Below are 20,359 nucleotides of genomic sequence, written 5' to 3'. Positions count from 1 at the left end.
AATCCGGCCCTGGTCCTCAGATTCCGTCTGGGCCGAGTTATAACTAATTGTTGATTTATGTGTTTGTAAATGTCTCCCATTTACAGTATCTGAACACAAATCTTTCTGTATTAAGTGGTACAGAATGTGGTGAGATTATTGGTTTTCCTCTTGGTGCAGGTTTGTAAAGTGACAGTAGAGGGCAGCATTGACAGATGTGGCCTCTAATCACTTCTAGTTCTCACTGTATGCCCAGTGTGTATCCGCTGCTGCAATAACCTGTTTGGGAGGAGTTGAGTTACAACTGTGAGTTCTGTCACAATATGTTCTAAAAAAAACTAAAACTAAAATACTTGCCACTTCATTTAGCCACACTTTAGTCATTGCAATACAGGATGCAGTTTGAAGGGTAAGGTGATTTTCTTCTTGATGTAATTGACATGAGGACTAGTATGATGCTAAGTAAATTTAATTTGGTAGAGTAGATAAACATTGAGGATTAATCAAATCCCTTATATGGTGTAATCTTGCTTCATTGCACAAACATGCATGTCCTTCCTTGCTTGACCAATTTTGAGCCATTAACCAGTATAGTAAATTCAGACACATGTGAAGCCAAAGACCGCAGCACATTGGTAGTATTGACTTTTATTATTGAATCTCTTGCTATTCACACAAGAATTTAAAAAGCACATGCTAGAGAGATTTTCTTTCAACTTTTAGTGTATTTAAGCTTGATATTTAAAAGGGTGAATCACATTTGTGATTAAACGGTAACAATATTTAGGGTGTGATTCTCATAGCTTGACCCTTTGCTTTCTTCCATCATAGACTAAGTAGCAAGATATGATTATACTGGAATACATATCAAAGCTATTATATTTGAAAATCAGATTATAAAACTTTGTTGGACAGTCTGCAACAGGTCTACATATAACAGAGGTGGATTAGGGGAAAATATATGGCAAAATGTTACCATTTTATCCTGCATTGAAATGCAGAAGCATGCCATGGAATTCCAACTATTGTGCATGTCATTACATTGCTGAATTCATCACAGAAATAATTTGTAGAAATTTTTTATGTATGTTATAGAGAAACTGTTTAGGACTTATTTGCGAACATAGAAAAAAATGTGTTTATCATAAGTGTCCATATTTCACGTAACAACACTGGAACACAGAATTCAGGTGTAATAATAAATATAATACCAGATATTTTACAAAGTTTAACTGGTTTGAAATTATGCAAACAACATTGAAATTATAAAAAAAAGGTGCCACTTCACTTGCCTATTAATACTATATTTAATAAAAAAAGAGAAAAAAAATAAAAGAGATCCGTTTTTCATTATCTAGGTTTGCTTGCATATGGTGTTTGCCCATCCTCCCTTTTAAACTAATCTACAGAACTCGCGCAATGACGTTCTTGTGATTGACAGGGGAAAGTTCAAATCAGCGAGAGTTACAGGCAGAGGCGGGCCCGTGAAGCGCTGACTGGCTACACTTCAAAGAAAACTGCGATTTGACTTACAGTGTTGCAACACACAGTGAAGACGCGGAGTGGGCGGCGCGGAAAGTTTTTCTCTACACGTAGGCTATCTATTTTTCGTTGTTGTTTAACACCCTACTTTCAGTTTAGCCGGACTGCTGGTTTTGTGTAAGTTTTATAGTTTCAAAATGTCCAGCGACCTCAGGCCAAAGTTGTGCGTCTTAGAAAAAGGGGACACCGGCTACGGTTTTCATCTTCACGGCGAAAAGAACAAACCCGGTCAGTTCATCCGGCATGTGGAGCCCGACTCTCCTGCCGTCGCCGCGGGTCTGTTGGCCGGAGACAAACTGGCGTTCGTGAACGGGGAGAATGTGGAAGACGAGAAGCATCAACAGGTGGTGTCTCGCATTCGAGGCATCACGGACAAACTGGAGCTCATCGTGCTGGATCCAGAGACCGTAGAACTGCTGCAGAAGCACAATTTGAAGTGCCAGAGAGAGTATGTGGCTAATGGGATACCGATACCGAGCAGTGCTGGCTCGGACCATGAAGGTGATGTGAAGAATGGGACACCAAGGGAATCCACCCCCGTCCCGGAGACAAACGGGGACATACGCATGGATAGACTGAGCGTGAGCTCTAAGGTGAGTTACATATCATGAGGGAATTTCCATCACGTAAAAGGGTTATTTTGGGAAATGTAACTCCTCTGAGCACGTGCGTAAAGTTTGACAGATGCCACAGTATTTATTTATTGTATTTATATTAGTAGAAAAATATTTATTGGCCTATTTTTTCAATTAATTATCTCAAGTTGTGTAACTATTAAGTAAAAAACACTAAAATACTTGTATTGCAATATCCTTGCATAAATCTACAGTTTCATCATTTTAGTTACACTTTTTTGTCTCTGGCTAGAGAGTTACACCACCTTTTATTATTTTTATTTTTTACTTTAAACAATCAAAATGATTGTATTGTACGAAGTATTCTAATATCATATTCCCAGCAGAGGATACGAGGACTTGCCGTCTAGAGAAAAGCTAGTTTGCTATAAAATGCATTAAACTTTCTATTGTGGATGTGCATCTGAAATGTTGGAGGACATTTACATGTTTTAAACCAGATATTCAATGTGTTACGTCACAGGTATCTCTGGTTTTCACATTCCTTTCGGTCTGACCTGTCAGACATGATGAGAGTCAGACATGTTTTCCAGCTTTTTAAGAAAGATAAATGTCATTAGCTGAATCAAATTTCAACACATCATAGCTGCTAAAGGCCTGATTACTTAACACTCATAGCTATAATCATGCATAGTAATTGCAGTAAAATGTTACTTTTTAGGCTGGATTGTTAATTGCCAGTAAATTATAACTGATATAATAATAATTATAGCAGGAAGGAGTGGACAGTGTGGCCAAAATCTTCTCATGGATCAGACATGCATCATATTTAGTCTCATAACTGGGCTCTCTGGTAATTTACCACTGTTGAAATTATAAGTATATAGGTAATTTGCATAGCTCTAAAGTGATACAACATATTTATGTAACAGTACAAGGTCTGCAAGTGATTTGCACCAATTGTGCAATAATAATATAAAAAGCTTTATCTTCATTCCTCTGATGTTAATCTGAAGTCCTTTCAGTGGGCAACATTGTATTCTCTTTCAGGGGACGTAAATCTTATCCTGTGTTTAAAGGGATACCCCACCCAAAAATGACAGTTCTGTCATCATTTACTTCCCTCATGTTGTTCCAAACCTGTATGACTTTATTTTGTGGAACATAAAATAAGATAATTTGAACAATTTCAAAATCAAACAAGTTTGGAACCTCTCGACTTCCATTGTATGGAGAACAGAACACTGAGACATTTCTCAAATGTCTTCTTTTAGGTTTTAGGAACAACATATGTGGGTAAGTAAATGATGACATAATTTTCTTTTTTGGGGGTAGGGTGACCTGAGTTCTCAGAGTGGAATAGGGGACGCACAGACACCCTTACCCCCATAGCGCACACATATCTACACATTACAATAACTTTAGCTAGAGTAGTGGCCAAAAACTTATTGGGTATTGTGTGTTTTCTTCTTCACAATATATTTTGATCTTGTAGGGTCATTAAAAGCAAATACTGAGAAAGTATCTGTGAAATCTCTTTTGGCCACTACTGTATAAAAGAAATTGAGAAATGGAGTTTTCTCTGGCTAACTAACGAGTTTATGGACACTGAATGTCTTTCTTGAAGTAAATGTAATGTTTCACGTGACATTGTTTACAAGCTGCTTTATTGACGCCTTCTCGCAATTGAAACACTGATTAAGCGATTACATTAGACATGATACAGTACAAGTTGTACTGTTTCTTTACACATACCTTCTGATGTTCATTTATGTTTTTTTTTTGGTGCTATAACTAGTGTAGCGTCTTCACTCTTCACATACGAATTGATCTCCTACATGCTCTCTATCACTGACACTGAGGCCAGATCCAGCCTTCTCTAACTGTTAATCGATAGATAATTGTGATTGGATGGTTATTTTGTTCTACAAAATTTACTCTGACATTATTGGCTACCTTTGATTGGGCTTTTCTCGCATGACAGGAGATTATTACTACTTGCTCTATCTAACACAGTCTCACCCCAAAACGTCACATACTGACGGGTCCTGACCATACGGCAACATACGACGAAAAGGGTACCCTTTAACGTCCATGTGTGACGATTCGGGTATGGTTGGGTTTAGGTATGCGTTAGGGTACCGCTAGGAGGCGCTGCTGGTGCGCTTATGTCTGCGTCTCATATTGACGTTATAGGGGTACCCTTTTCGTCGTATGTTGACGTATGGTCAAGACCCGTCAGTATATGACGTTTTGGGGTGAGACCGGGCTGCTCTATCACTCTAAGATAGATGAAATATGGGACAAAACAAGTTGGGTCACTAAAAATAGCTCTGAAATACGGGACTGTTCTGGAAAAAACAGGACGTCTGGTCACCCTATTTTTGGGTGGAGTATCCCTTTAAGAGGATATCCTATCATCCCCATTAATTTATAGTTTCCATTCATTGAGCACTGTAAAAAAAAAAAATCTGTAAAGTCATCAGAGCTATTTCAGTGATTTCTCCTTTTTTAGTGAGTTTCAATGTAGCTCTATCAGTTAGACGGCAGCTAAATAAAACATTGTGCCAAATATTTTTCATGGTTTTCTTGTGTTATAATTGTTCGGGTGAAGACAAAAGCCACCAGGGTAAGCTGACCCCAATAAAGTCTCAATCCCTTGCCTTGGAGATCCTTGAGTGGTGAAGGGGGTTATTGTGGAAAGTTAGTCTTTGTTTGGGTGCAGGCATAAGATTAGAGAGAAAGGAGCCCACGGAGTAGGATTGAGATCCTTTTATCCTATATAACAGATTCTGGTGTGTCTTCAGGCTCGAAGAAGTTACTGAAGATCTCTATTACTATTGCTGATACTTGGGGGTTAGAGGTTCATTCAAACCTCTAGATATTAAAAGTTGGTGCGTCACTTGTCCTGCGTCCTTTGTGCTAAGGATATGAATGATTGCTCAAAAATGTGCATTATTTAGATAATATCATTTGGATATTTAGAATTGGCAAAGCCACTAGTATCTAATATCTTGGCAACCACCTACAACATCCTGTCATCGTGGCAGTGAGTGAGTTTTTGCACAGGCAAGCATAACTTACATTTTTTTTAGAAAATCTAAATCTAGTTATTAGTTACTTAGTCATAAGTTAGTGTTACTATAGAAGGCATGCCAATTAAGTTTTCGAAAGTGCCGGCACAGCAAAAGCAAACTTCAAATGTGCAGTTTGGATGCTTGTTATGCTTTAACATAATTTTATACAGGCCTTTGTTTATCAGTCCTTTTTCTGATTATGTGGCGTGAGCCAGAAATAACTTTAATCATCATAACCCTGAGAAGTCCTCCGCTCAATAACAGTTATTTAGAGTCTCTTGAACAACGCGGATTGTAATCACATTTCTTTCCAGCAATTATCAAAGTGTATTTGAAGCCCTCAGTCAACCATGAATGGCCCTTCTGTTGTGTCGTTTTCCCCTCGCCCTCCTGCATCCCATCCTTCCTGTCTGTGATCATTCAGAAGTAAAATGCCGCTGGAGGGAACATCCCTGGATCGTCTGTCAGTTTAACCCAGACTAAGCTTTGTTCTTGATGGCAGTGCCCTGCGGGGTGCTGTTTACTTAGTGAGATGAGTTTTCTGAGCAGATTACGCACATACAGCTTGCTTGCATTGTGTTTAGTTATAAATGATGGAAAAGAGGCAGATTAGATGATTTAGGAAAATTAGATCAACTTCTGAGTCTGGAAAATGTCCTGACATTGCATTGCAAACATCTGAATCATTCTCTGATAGCGATTCCTTCGCATAATTCTTCAGAAATGCAGGTGTGTTTGGAAGGAATGAAAGGGTGTGTTTGGAAGGAATGAAAGGGTGTGTTTCTTTCTTTGAAACAATCTTTAATAGTTTTCTTTAATTCTGTGCATAATAAGTAGCATGTGATGTTGATATATTAATCAGTACATTGTGTGCTTGCCATTGGTGTTTTAGTTCTGTGTTTTTGCAGTAAGGGAACTATGCTGTTCATTCAGGGCTTTATTTATTAATCAGGTTGTTAGATTGTTTTTTATCCTATTTATTATTTCTTCCTAACTTCAGCAATATTAAAACTGACATTGTTTTTACTAATTCATTTACAAAACTATAATATTATAGACTGGTGGTTGTAATTATTTTTGGCTTGTAATTATTATTAGCCTTGATAGTCTTCCAGCTAATTTTCTGTCTTTAAAAAAACAAACAAATTAAATTTAGGTTAGTGATTTGAGCAAAATGTATTATAAAAATAATAATATCAATGTTTTTATTTTCCATTTGTGGTATGATGTTCCAATGATCTAATTTCATTTGACGATGATGTTTGTACTGATCATTGTCTTATTATTTTCTAAGCAATCTCTTGCTATCTTTTTTTGCCTTGCCCTGTCAATAGAATGGACAGAAAATCTCATAAACTTTTACTCTTCCTGTTTACATAAACCACTGAAGAACCATAGATAGGAATATCATAAGATTGGCTTTTTTACTTGGGTCAGTAAGCAACCACGTAGCAATTAAAGCACCATAGTAAAATACTAAAGCAACCTTCTAAATACCTTAGCAACTGCATAGCAATGCCTTGAGAACCACTCATAGCTCTCTAGTTGCATTGAAGCACAATTCACATTTTATTCAAAAGACCAGCTAATAATAATGCCAGCTTTGACAACAATACATTTCAGCAGACACAATACAGCGTCTTAGGATGTGTTTGGTAGCCACACACTCTGTTCACCACTAAAAATTTCAAAAGTAAACTGAATGTGTAACTCTGTGAGATGGGGAGGGATGTTCACACATTTGAATAAACCACTTCCTTGGTTACAAGGTCGCTGTTTTCCTGCTGTGGTCTGGTGCATTTTGAGACGACACAAGCAGTTATACCAATCGTATCAGTCCTCACCTCACTGCTCTTGGTACCTGTCTATGCATTTTTGTGTCGGTTGGCAGTTTTCAAATCTCTATAGGTTAATTATTGTCTGTTGAATTTTGCACCTGCACATCTTGGATCTAAAGCCTCCGGCCTGTAATTATATTTATGGCACTTTTGCCAGCTCTGCTCATCTTCACATTCATGCAATCAATCTTGTGTCATACTATTGAAAAGGCTCCTAAATTGCTTTTGCTTAAGCAATATGCCAGTATACCACATGACGTAATAGGAGGTGTTTAAATAAAGCTTGTTTACTTGGAAAACCTTGGTTATGGTTTGGGATAATTATTGTTTTTTAGTCATCAGTTCATGTTTCACCAACCCTACCCCAGTCCTTCACGAGAAAACCTAGGACAAGATTATGAGTTACTAAAGTGAGCTATAAAGTCATTAACCTTTGTATTATTGAACTGTAGTATCTTTATAGAGTTGGTGGAGGATTTAGTGAGGCCTGCTGTGAGCTGGTCGACAGGTTGGGTTAGGGCCTTTCCACACTCTGCCTGTGACAAACAGGTTTACTTGCTTTAATGCAGCTCCCAAAAATAAAATACTGTCATCATTCACTCATTCTCATATTGTTTCAAACCTTTCTCTCCTCTGTGGAACACAATAGAAAATTGCCTCGATGTTTTTTTTTTTTAAAGCCACATGTTCTAGTGCTATTTTGATCCCTATTGACTTTGTATTGTCCATTATGTGGACAAAAAATGTTGAGGGTGAGTAAATGTCAACAGAATGCTGTTCGTTTGTGATGTGAGACTGTCCCCATTGTGGTGACAAAAGGTTGGGGAAATATCATGATGAATTTGCCTTCTGTAATGCTGGTCATAATAATCTGATGTTGTGATGCATAGTGACTTAAATTTCAGAGTGTTACTCACACAAAGGTATTGGGCGATTTAGAAAAGAGTGCATTCAAGGAGAGATCATTCTAAAAGTTGTGGCTATATTTTAAATTCAACCCTGTAATCAGTGACTGATCTCTTTGCCAATAGTCACTTTGAAGGCCGCAGGTGCTACAGGTTCATGTTATGTCACACAGACAGTCTTCATCTCAGGAGGATTGGCAGTGAATGAAGGTCTTTGTCTGACATGGTACTTTTTAAAATTACTCTCCACCACATCTACTGTGGACAGGGGGAATGATTTCCTCTGCTGACTCCAGCTTCCTATATTTAATAACCCTAAGGCAAAAGGAGGCCCAGAGGGAGACTATCTAGTAATGGGATTTTCTTTCAAAGATGATATTACATACACGAACTGTACACTTCCGAAAAGAAAAGAAACTTTCTGAGCTTTATGCATAATGACTCCAAGTTCGTATGTTTTTGAGATCACATGCTTTCATCACCAACTGTAACATGATATGTCATGGTTTAATGCTAGTTTATTTTTAGAAGTTCTGTTATAAGCTCTGATGCTTCATGAAATATAAAGAAGGCTTATTTCCTCTCATGTCATTTCAGTTTTTGTCCAGCTCCACTTGGAAAACTGTTTACAGAGAAGATTCTCTCAAATTATTTCCAATTATACACAAATACACAAATCAAGTGTATAAGTATCTCCTGCCAAGTGGCCAAAAGTTTTTTTTTTTTTTTTTCAAATCTAAACTTGCTTGAGATGTACAAGCTATTGGGTGAATATGACAAAAAAACATGGCCACGACACTTTTTACCACCTACACACACACCTAAATGAGAATTTTTTTCATTTTTGACTATGAAGGCAATAACGCCATTAAGAGTTTTAGAATTGGGAGAATTTTCATTAACAACAAAAAGCACTGTAAAAAAATACTGTAATATTTATTTACATTAAACATACATTAAACTAAAATATAAAAGCATTACTATACACTACTAAGCACTACTATAATGATAATTTGGGGGTTTTAAATGGACTTAATTCTCATGAAAATAATGAGAAAATCTTAATGTTTTAAACAGGCTTCATTTATGTAAATTATTATTTATTATTTACGTTTTGAGGTAATATATGACCCAGACAGGTTATTGTGACATTTATCTCATCATGTCATTGATCACATACATAATATTCCTCATTTGAGTGTCCTTCTTTTCTCATGGTTTTGATAAGATTTCTTTCATAAAATCAGAGTGCAGTGTTCCAGGGATCTTATCGAAGCGGATGATGTCATCTTTGCATTGTGAATGTGTGGGCCCCTGCCAAACCCTTTTCAAAGATAGCAGTCCACACCCAAGTCCTTTCCCACACTCCCACAATTCTCCCCTTACTCACATTCGACACAACCAAACAGCGATGTGCCAGAGCCTTCAGCTCGTCCGGTACTTTCGTATCTTTTGATTTTCATACAGTTACAATGCAGCAAGCAAGATTTTCATATCATGCTATATCATCTCATCTCCGTTCATAATTTCCACTCATTATTTGCCATGGGCAGAAGAGTTTTCAAAGGTTGCATGCATGTCAACCAATACAGTGGAGTGGAGCAACCTATGGCTTCATGAGACAGCTTTGTATATCTTATCACAGGGTGTTGGTGTATCTTTTAGTACATGTTAAGTTATCCTGTATGTCTAATTGTGTGAGTAATATCACAGGCATTTAAAAAAACATTGTGACTGTCATATGTGTCATACTGTCACGAGACCCCCCCAGATGGCGAATAACTTTGTGTAATATTCCTGACTGTATAATGTCCAGTCCACTCCGGACATTGTGATCTTTCTGTCAGAAACAGTCAGATGTGGCTACAGAACATTGGCAGGAAAGTTACAGTTTTGCAGAATGAAATAAGATCTAAACTTAGTCTCTTGCCAGTTTGGTCAGTGCTTAAAGCCAACTCGTCATGCTCATTTGTGCTACAAAATTAATAATACCTCAAATTGTACAGCTTGTTGAGTAAATGTGTTCTGCTACTTTTCTAAGCCATCAGACTTATGATTTTCACCCGGTGGATTTGAGGGGAACAAAACTTATAGATTTAGATTTGAGTCAAATCTAGAGACCAGAATATCATTGGGCTTGTAAACAACCAAAACACATTAGAAACCACCTAGTAATACTAGTAATACACTAAAAAGAGCAGTAAGTCTTTTAGCTGGCGCTTGTATCCAAAGTGACTTACAGTACAGTACACATATTACAGGGACAATCCCTCCAGGGCAGCCTGGGGTTAAGTGCTTTGATCAAGGGGACAATTTGGCAATAGCTCATGGCTCTGATTACCAGCCCTGTGCTCTAACCACTGCACCACACACCGTCCACAAACCATCCATAAACAGAAGTCTTCAGTCGCAGCCTTGTGTTCAGCAGGCGGGATTAAACTCTTAGCGTAACATATGGCCTCTGCTGGTTAAGCCTATGCTAATCAGAGCTCAGATAGGCCTTGCATTTGCATAGTCACCTGTTAGAAGAGTTCTTTCTTTCATTAGTGGATACATTCAGGCACATTTTCTTTGGGGATAGTAATGAGGATACCTTTGCTTTTGTCCAGCACTGTCTGTGACCTGTGGTTAGCCCTCGAGCTTGAACAGGTATTGATAATCGTATCAAGCACATTCAGTGACCTAGTGCTGCTAACCCCTTCACTCGGCACTGCTATCCAGTTTCTCAGAAGAGCAGCCCTCCCTGGAAGTATGTAGCCTTTACACTGCTGCTTTGTACTGCTGCCTTTTGGTATTATCAGTGTTCGAGTATCATGAGTGAGCACCTTGGACACACTTTCCCTATGTGCTGAACTGGTTTGCAGTTGGTCTTCGTCAGTGATTCCAAACCTGAAATAATGATTTTGAGTTGGCTTTTTACATATAAAACAGGTTCATGTAAAGATTAAAATAACTAATAATCATGTTTAATCTCATGATTTGTATCAGTGTATCACTTTTTTAAAATTAAATACATATTGTATTATAAAGAAATAATAAGAATATGTATAACTATTATTCTTATTAGTGTTTTTGTGTATCATATTTAGTATTATTAATATTATATAATTATAAAGAAATATATTATTTATATTTATTTTAATTAATTTTATTAACATGGGGCTGTGGGGATTCATAAGACAAAATAATTTGTCTATATCAACTATAAATATAGTTATAACTAGTAGCAGTATTTATTATAATTAGTGTTTATGAAGGGGTACTTGAGCATTATTCATGGGACTATTGGGGGAGGGGTACATAAGATGAAAGATGAAACATTAAACTGTATTATATAATGATTTGCATTTTATATTTTAGAAAAAAAACTTCTTTCCAAATTTGTTTTCATACTTTGCTGGCTCATGTGTCTTTCTTTTGGCTCATCTGTAGATCAATATGTGCATTTGTACAGCATGTAGATGTTTGAATGTCTTATCTGTTTGTATAATTTGAGCCATATATCACACACAGACTGGTTTGCTAAAGAGGGAAGTACATAGATGACTGGTCAGTTTCATTACTTCTACTTTTCAGTGCTTCATCTCGGGATGTTGACGTACTGACTGTGCTTTAAAATGGTATACAAGTTATTCTCTATTTTTTTTTAAAATATCTTTGTATATTTTTAAATTTTCTGTGGTTTTATTTAGAAAGTTTTAATCAGAATTTTGAAGCTTGAATGTTTCAGGAAGCAGGTGAATTGTTTGTTCAGTTATCGTGTATCGATTAGGGTGGATGGCTTTGCTTCGGAAGGTCTTCTGTACGTTTTGATTTTCTCATGCACATTTGTGAATTTAAAGAATATTTTGGTGTGTTGTGAATGTTTGATTGATTTGAACCATATTGTTTTTGGAATTGCGGTTGGTTGCTGTGGAGGGAATTAGATTGTTGATGGCTTCGGCTTTGTACAACATTCTTAGCTATAGTTTACATTTGAAAGATGAATGTAAAAATGATCCTATCATGATTGACAACAAACTTAATATGTGATGTAACTGATATCATCAAATATTTTATATATACGCTTTGCTTTGTGTGTTTGTGTGACATAGCAGAGTATCCGTTTTTTTCATAGTTGAAAAATATGTTTAATATTTGTTTATATTTGTTTCCTCTTTTTAGGATTCAAAGAATGAGCTGCGTCCACGTCTCTGTCACATGAAGAAGGGTGCCACGGGATATGGCTTTAACCTGCACACAGAGAAGTCGAAACCTGGCCAGTACATCAGGGCGGTGGATGAGGACTCCCCAGCAGAGAAATCTGGACTTCTGCCCCAAGATAAAATAGTGCAGGTATAATACACCGTATTTAATTATCTATTTAAACAACTGTGTGTGTGTGTGTGTACTTCAGGAATGTGTAGTAATCAAGTAATACAACTTTTGTGTTCAGATAGCGTGTCTCTCTCACACACCGAAAGATGCATTAAATTGAAGTGACAGTAAAGACATTTCTAGTGTTGCAAAATGTTTCTATTTCAAATAAATAAAATTATAAAGTAAATCAAAGAATCCTGAAAAAAATTAATCCTCAATCAATGTTCTCCCACCATATGATATAGTTTAAAGCTGCCATTGGAACAATCAAAGATTATATCTTAGAGCCACAGCGTTATTTTACACATATAATTTTATACTTGCACAGAGTGTTAACGTTAAATGCCTGAGCGGTTTGGACTCTGTTTGTAGAGCGCTAATCTCATTAGCTATCAGTGAAGGAGTGGCCAGTGTAATTATTGTCTCTCTGGGAGTGCTGGGATTACTGAACACCTGAGGAGAGGTCAGAGCCACGTATGGTTATCAAGCCACCTGCCCCCTCGCTGCTGATATCAGGCCAGCCTCAATCCACTTATTACGGCTATGTGATAGAGATCCCAAAGACCCCAAAGAAAGTTCAAGAAAGGCTGAAAGGGAGAAAAAAGCCCTGTTTATGTTGTATTTATCATTGACCCATTCCAAACACAAGTCGGACAAGTAAATATAAATAAAATACTTATTTATTTTTGTTTTTCATCCCTTTTGTAGGCTACATAGTTTGGTTATGTACTAGTGTGGACTGTGAATTCTACAACAGAATTAATTTCTGGAAAATTCAGATAGTGTATTGTGTGTACATAACCGATAACAGATTAGCAGCTTGTTATTAATGATGTCATATGCATAAGTCTTTTCCAACCAAATGACAAAATATGTCAGAGTCATGGTGAATAGTCTTGGCTAACTTGTTACTCATTCTGTGGCATGTGGTTTTTCGCAGTTTTAGACATTTCACATATTTGAAGAAATCATGCCCATTCACTGTTTAAAGACTGGCAAAGTTGTTCACCCTGACTGCAAATCTGGTCCTCTTTGGCCTGACTGAGAATATTTTTCGGTTTAAAGACTTGTCTAATTTCCTTCAGAATGCCACTGAACCCTTTTCTTTGAACGCTGGCTTCATTCAGCGGCCGTGCTTGAAAGCTCTGAGTGTTTTCACACTCTAAGGATCCCTGTTCTTAGTTTCACTCTCACTTCCCGCGTCTCATCTCAGATTCCTGAGAGCTGAGACATTTAAATGTCAGGTATCATGTGGAGTCACATGGCTTTACCTGAACATGACGATAAAAACATGCCATGCTATGCCTGTATGCCTCTCACGCTCACTGAGATGAATTCTCCTTTTTGCTTCCTCTGTTCTGTTGTGTGTGTGTGTGTGTGTGTGTAAAAGGGCTGTGTTTAAGGGACACATAAGGGGGCTGTTGTTTGTCCGCTGTTTTTTAATTGCCTGCAGAACGGGAGAGTGGGATCGGCATTCCTAAGAGCCCACTCCTGCCCTGAATCTCCCACGCAGATTCCTTAGCCTCTGGCATTATAAGATAGGCCAACAGAACTTCGGTCTTTTCCCAGGTGCCCCCTCTCTGAGAACAAGTCATGGTCATGGGATTAGTCTTTCTATTGACCCATAAGTACTTCAATTAAACACAGTGTCAGAGAAAGGTAATTTGCTTTGTCTTCCTGGTATATACTTTATTATAGTATGTATACAGAGTGACAAAAACCTCACATTTGCATTGCCAAAGTTAGTCCAGCTGTGTTTATGTGAATAGTGCAAATAGATTAAAATAGTTTTACTTAAAAGTTAAATAATAATAATAATAAAAAAAATAAAATTGTAATATTTAAGTTTTAAATTTAAGGATTTCATTTATATGTAATTTAATTGTATGTTTACATTTAAATGTTATTACATTTAAATGACATTCAAATTAAGGTTGCATTAAAATGTAATTACCGTAAAGCAATAAATTCAATTGACTAAGAAATTACTAATGAACAAAGTGTAATTAACAAAGTAAATAACACAATAATATAACTTGTAATTTACTTCTTTTTTTTTTTAATTGGATGCCATTTATATTTTTAAATGATGAAATGTCATTAACAGCAAAAAGATAAATTGACTAAGGATTACTAATCAACAAATTTGAAAAGTGAACAACATACAATAATAATTATTTATTTTATTATAATTTTTTTATCACGACAGAACTGCGGGTGCTGACCACTTCAGCCACATGATTTGAATGTAAATATCCAGACATGTCGGAATGAATGGATACTTCCTGCATTCCTGTTATGTTCTCTTCCTTATCACCATTTAGGTGTCTCTCTCTATTTCAAAATGTATGAAATAATGTTCGGTTGCTTCTGCAGGTGAATGGCGTTCCAGTGCACACGTTGCAGCATTCAGAAGTGGTGGCGGCCATCAAAGCAGGAGGAGATGAGACCAGACTGCTGGTGGTGGATCCAGAGACGGACACCTTCTTCATGAGCTGTGAGGTCGTCCCGACCGAGAAACATCTCACAGGTACCAGCGTAACAAATTAACCCGCTCTGGCATGTTTTTGCATGTGCAAAGTGGTTATCTTTCCATCTCACCCTTGACCTTTAGTGTGGTTTTGCTGATCAAGAAATAACTTAGTTCACTTTGTCAAACGTTTCACATGATTGTACGCACACACATTCACATAGTAACAGACTGCTGGTTAAACATCAACTCGAGGCCTGCAGTGACACTGTCTGATGTCTTTAGAGAATTAGCCAAAGTCAATAGCACACTGCCAGCAGGTCGTCATGGTGATCAGGGCCATGGCAACAGTATGAGAAATGGGGGAAGTCAATCACCCCCACCCTAAATATGCCAGACAGGCAAACGACTCCTGTTGGCAGCCCAGGCACCCCACTAAGATATGAGGTATAATAACATGAAGGTGATTTAGCAACAGGTGAAATAGTAAGCAAAAAAATGAATGATTTATGAGAAAAGTATTGCCCTACAATGTTATTATGAGCTCGCCAGTGGGCTGTTGGACTTTCCCCATTTTCACTGAAAGGATGTTGACCGCTGCACCCACACGTGATCTTTATTCATCTTTTATTATTTCAACCACAATAGCAATGTTTCCCAATTCTTAAAAGGCTTTTTTGCCTGCTTCCTGTTTCTTTTTTTTCCAGAAGGAAACTCACTGTCCAGCCATTGTGCTGTGAATTTAAAAAATAACCTCTTAGGCCAATGACAAAATCTTACATCAGAGTAAATAAAATTATATATCACAAAATATATTACATTTTATTTTATTTATTTTATTTTCAACCCCAAATTGTTTTGTATGTTACATAGTAAATAATTTAGTTAGTGAATTAAATATTTAAAAAAAGTTTTTATATATACACTACTTTTCAAACAAATGGGGTCTGTAAGATTTTTGAAAGAAGTACATGTAGTATTGTATTGTATATGTAGCTTGACAAAATCAAATCAAAATATAAGAATATTCATAACATGAATAAAATCCCTCACTCACGTTATAATTAATGAAACTCTTTATGTTTTATATTTTTTAAATGGTGCCGCCATGTATATTAAGCACTAGTTAAAATCAAATTTGACAATTCTTATTTTTTAAGTGTTTATTATAAAGGATTTATCTATGCCCATCATTATTTTTTTCATTCTTTAATAAAAAATGTTAACCTCATCTCCCTCTCAAAACGGTGTCTGTTCTCTTCATGACATACGTACTGTAGTCTCGGCGGACAGTGGGACTAAAACCCTCCACAACTGACTGCAAACTGGCAAGAAAAGACTTTCAACTCACGTTTCATGTCGACTTAAAGGAATCATGAATCCCATAACCTTTTTCCCCAAGTTGCATTTGAACTAACTGTGAGACAAATATATCTGATCTCTAAAGCTTTAAAAGGCTTGTTTTATAGGAGGCCTAATGAATGTGTCGTTCTCTGTTCTCAGGTGCTCTCCCAGAGCCTGTTCTCAGTCGTGATGCAGAAGATCAGGTGAGCTCTTCAAAAATGAAGCAGTTTCAAAGATTACATGTATTCAGACCATCAATCTTCATTTGTGTCAAGAAAACATGCCTGTGACCCTTTACATTTCTCGTTAAGTGGCCGTGTGATGTGTTCCAGTTATTTGCTTTTGCTAAATGTGCTCGATCACATTTATTGGCTGATGAAGTGTAACAGTGTGTGAGTGTCAGTGATGGGATTAGCCCGGCAGTATTAGGAGGAGGGTAAATCTGTGGTGTCTGATAACCAGATTTCAGGCCACTTTTAATGCAGTGTCCTGGTTTCTCTCTACCAGCTCTCCTCTATCACTTTTCCCACTGCTAGATTAGACTTGCTGTGAGAGAATGATAACCTGGAGCAGATAATCGCCACTTCCTCCGAGTTAATGGAAGCTCTGTGTGCAGGTATCTGCTGGTAGATAAAACATCTTAAGGTTGTGCAGGAGAGTTTTTGCTCTTTTTCTTCACACAACACAGAAACATTTCACTTGATCAAGCTGTAAACCTGGTACCGCTGCCGTTTCTCAGATACTCCTACATCCTCTGATGTTTGTCTGGCTCTGATTCCTGGCTCTTGCACAGCTGTAGATAGCAGCGAGTTTGAGTCTTGTAAATCCATCATTACTTTTGAGATTTGCGGATCATCGTGTGGTTTATATCAGTTGTGCTGACGTCAGTGGGAGACAAGGAGATTGTTAAGATGACTAAGTGAAAAGAATATTTGTAAAATTCCTCAATTACATCGTACTTTCTCCTATGAAATATTTAACTGTTACATACCAGAAAACCTCATTGCAAGGACCAGATTTGTTTTATGCATCATGTATTGACAACATACAAACAAAACAAATTTAGTGCAACAAACTCTTGCTGTTTTCTAGCTTGTTTTATTCTTTACTGACTGATGCTGGCTACGGTTTGGATGTAAAGTTTCTGAAACCTGCTTGATTTCTAATACAATATTTATAGTTTCCAATAATTATGGAACCAGCGAAGTGATCATTGAATTTTAAAATGTCTCAGCCCTGAAATATTTCATTGGTTAGAATGTGTTCAGTCTCTTTAAAATCGATCTCTTAACAACTCGACAAACAACTTGAAATGTATAGGAATTTCACATCTCTAGTTCCCCTGAGCTTTGTTCAGGTTAGTCTGACTATGTTCTGTTGAAATGAATTATTTCATCTGCATTACGTCAGGTTCCCATGGCAACTGACCAAAGTTGTTTGTGATGGTATAGCAACCATAGTATGGAGACCTGAATTGAGGATCTATTATTTTGTAACATTTTTCAGTTCACGGGTATCTTAGTGTTTCAGCCTTCCGAGTCCCGACTTACAAATTATTCTTTGCAAGCATAAATAAAAAAGTAATTTTACTATAACTGTTGCTAATCTCTTTATTGACCCCACTTACAGATGTAACAAAACTTTCCTACTGAACTCAGAGCCTGTTCTAATACCCACACTTGTGGTGTTTGGAGTGGACTTGACCACTTGTCTACTTGCATGACGTATTTCCTGTGTTTGGCCCAAGTGTTCAAGTGTTCAAGTGGGCGTGAAAGACCACCAGTGTGTGTAGAACTTTTGATTACCTAATGGATCACACATACATACAAAATAATTATTTTATCAAATAAATGCACTCATCTACACTTAATGTTTTACTACAAATGTATATGTAATATTAATTTTAATCATTATTTTTAACTAATGCTGTAGTTTTTTTTTGCATCTTGTGTACATAAGTTCCTGAACATGATGAATGATGGGATACACTTAGCTTCATATACCGCTTTGAAGCTGTATTAGAGATGGAGTGTGGATTTAAGCTTTGACATTTATCCTTGCACTTGGACATCCTGTGGCATACACACACTTTCAAGTGGCCACAAGTGTGGGTATTGGGACAGGCCCATAGTCAGATCGTGAACTGAACTAAGCTCAGGGTCCATCTAGGGGTTTGTTTTTGGTACTGCTTTGTGAGATTAATAAACAATGAATTCTGTTTCATCATTTACTCTCATGTTGTTCCAAACTTTCTTCTGTGGCAAAGGCAAAGATATTTGGAAGAATATTGGTAGCTTATTAGTTTAGGTTCCAATTGACAAAAAATGGAATGGAAGTCAATAGGAACCAAGACGGTTTGTTCAAAATATCTTCTTTTGTGTTCAGCAGAAACAAATGAAATGCATACAGGTTTGGAACGGTGAACGGTTCTAATCTAATGTTTATATTAATGTCTTATTTTTCCTTTGTTGCAGGTGAATGGAAAAGCAATCCAGGAGGAAAAGCCTAAAGTAGCAATGAGTCTGTCGACCTCCAGCACCTCCTCCAACACCTCCACTTCTGCAGCTCCAGCCAGCACCTCAGCACCAGAGGTTTGTGTCCACACACACACATTTTTGAGTATATGGAGACCGCAAGGTCTAGAATGTTGATTTTTCACAATGATACGTTTGTAGGAGAAACCAAAAGAGAAGGCTTCAAGTGATGGCGCAGGACTATCTCTGAACATGTCGCTGCAACAGGCTAAGGAACTAGCTCACAAAAAACGCTCCAACAAGAGAGCCCCGCAGATGGAATGGAGCAAAAGAAACGAGCTCTTCAGCAACCTCTGAGCCTCCTTTGTGCCTCCCCTCTTCCTCTTACCCATTTTTTTAATGGTTTTCTTACTTCCTCTCCCCCTCTTTAATTGTATGTCCCATCATGCCTCTGCTCCTTTTCTCGGTCTTTCAATACACTTGCACACAATTAGAAACCCTTTCACATGTATGTTTTTAAACCAGTGTTATTTCGCCTGTGTGATTTCTAAATCTGTTGATTTTTAATGTTTGATCAACTTTTGTCGACTTGATTTACCTCTATATCACTGATATAAGATGAAATATACGATTTAACATTACTGTATAATGTACAGTCTAGAATATAATTTTTTTAAAGAAGAAAGCTTAAATGATATCGGAAACATATTGGTATATTTACTTGCTTTGATGCAGTATTGGTGGCCCTTCGAGAGCGCTGTATAGTATCTGATGAGTTTCTTTTGGACTAGTCTTAACAGAGAGTAGGACGTAACTTTTAGAGCAGCAGCAATCCATCGAGTTTTCATTTTGGGGTTATGATTAATTCATAATGAAGTGTAGAAACTACAGCCTTTTAATTTTGTAAATGTGAGCTGTTTTTGGTATGGGACCCATTAACCACTGAAATGATACTGTTTGACTGAATGATTGACATGTTAGTTGATAATGTTGGCTGATGAACCTCATTAAAGGTTTTATTTTAAGTGCTTGTTTAGTGGATGTACTATGCTTTTTAAACAGCACATGTGAGTAATGGATGTTTAAGCACACAATCTGTGGTGTAATTTGACTTGTAAATCTTCAACTGTATTTTATTTCCTCAGCAAATGCTCGCTTCACTCCATATGACTTTTAAATTTGAATTAAAATATTGAAATGTACCTGCTTTAAATAACTGTTAAAGAACTCTTCGTTCTACACCAAAAACTAGATTTTATAATGAACATTATTAAAAATGGCTGGTCTGTTATGACTGTATTTATATTAAAAAAATTAATAAATAAAAATCACTCATTACTTGACTGAATAACTTTAGTAGCTTTAATAAGGATATATGTATATTTAATTCATACAGTGAAGACTATGCAGTGTTTTATTTTTACATTTGATTATTTCAATTATTCAATTTCTGTAGTAGTTCTTACTTGAATTCTACTCTTAAATAGTCTGTACCTGAAAAAAAATTAAAGCACTGTTTATTTAATTCCGTATCCTTCTTATATTGTATTTGTTCCTATTGTTTGTAATTTGCATCTTTGTTATTAATAACAGTTTTTTAAAAAACAAAGATTTTAAAAACAAAAATAAATATATTGAAACATATGTGACCCTGGATCACAAAACCAGTCATAAGTCGCACGGGTATTGTGGCAATAGCCATACATTGTATACAGCCAAATATTGTCATTTCCTAACAAACCATACATCAATGGAAAGCTTATGTATTTATTATGTATCTCAATTTTAAAAAATGT

The 20,359-nt window shown here is 36.7% G+C and overlaps 1 protein-coding gene across 1 annotated transcript; it reads left to right on the top strand.

Annotated features, from left to right (window-relative positions):
• Positions 1–244: 244 nt before the first annotated feature.
• Positions 245–20,093, top strand: nherf1a (NHERF family PDZ scaffold protein 1a). The gene is made up of 7 exons (XM_079595152.1): positions 245–388; positions 1,421–2,114; positions 12,081–12,251; positions 14,652–14,805; positions 16,249–16,292; positions 18,564–18,680; positions 18,765–20,093. The coding sequence occupies exons 2-7, from the start codon at positions 1,659–1,661 to the stop codon at positions 18,918–18,920; spliced, it is 1,098 nt and encodes a 365-aa protein (XP_079451278.1). The 5' UTR covers positions 245–388; positions 1,421–1,658; the 3' UTR covers positions 18,921–20,093.
• The last annotated feature ends 266 nt before the right edge of the window (positions 20,094–20,359 follow it).

This window comes from Phoxinus phoxinus (genome assembly GCF_949152265.1).
Source record: "Phoxinus phoxinus genome assembly, chromosome: 21".
Taxonomy (NCBI): Eukaryota; Metazoa; Chordata; class Actinopteri; order Cypriniformes; family Leuciscidae; genus Phoxinus; species Phoxinus phoxinus.
This window is presented reverse-complemented; position numbering and strand designations above follow the sequence as displayed.

Bases quoted from the DNA above. Each gene is read 5' to 3' on its own strand.
- nherf1a (XM_079595152.1), top strand. From the start codon at position 1,659: ATGTCCAGCGACCTCAGGCCAAAGTTGTGCGTCTTAGAAAAAGGGGAC. The intron at 12,252-14,651 runs GTATAATACACC...TTGCTTCTGCAG, and splicing joins CCCAAGATAAAATAGTGCAG to GTGAATGGCGTTCCAGTGCA. The intron at 14,806-16,248 runs GTACCAGCGTAA...CTCTGTTCTCAG, and splicing joins GACCGAGAAACATCTCACAG to GTGCTCTCCCAGAGCCTGTT.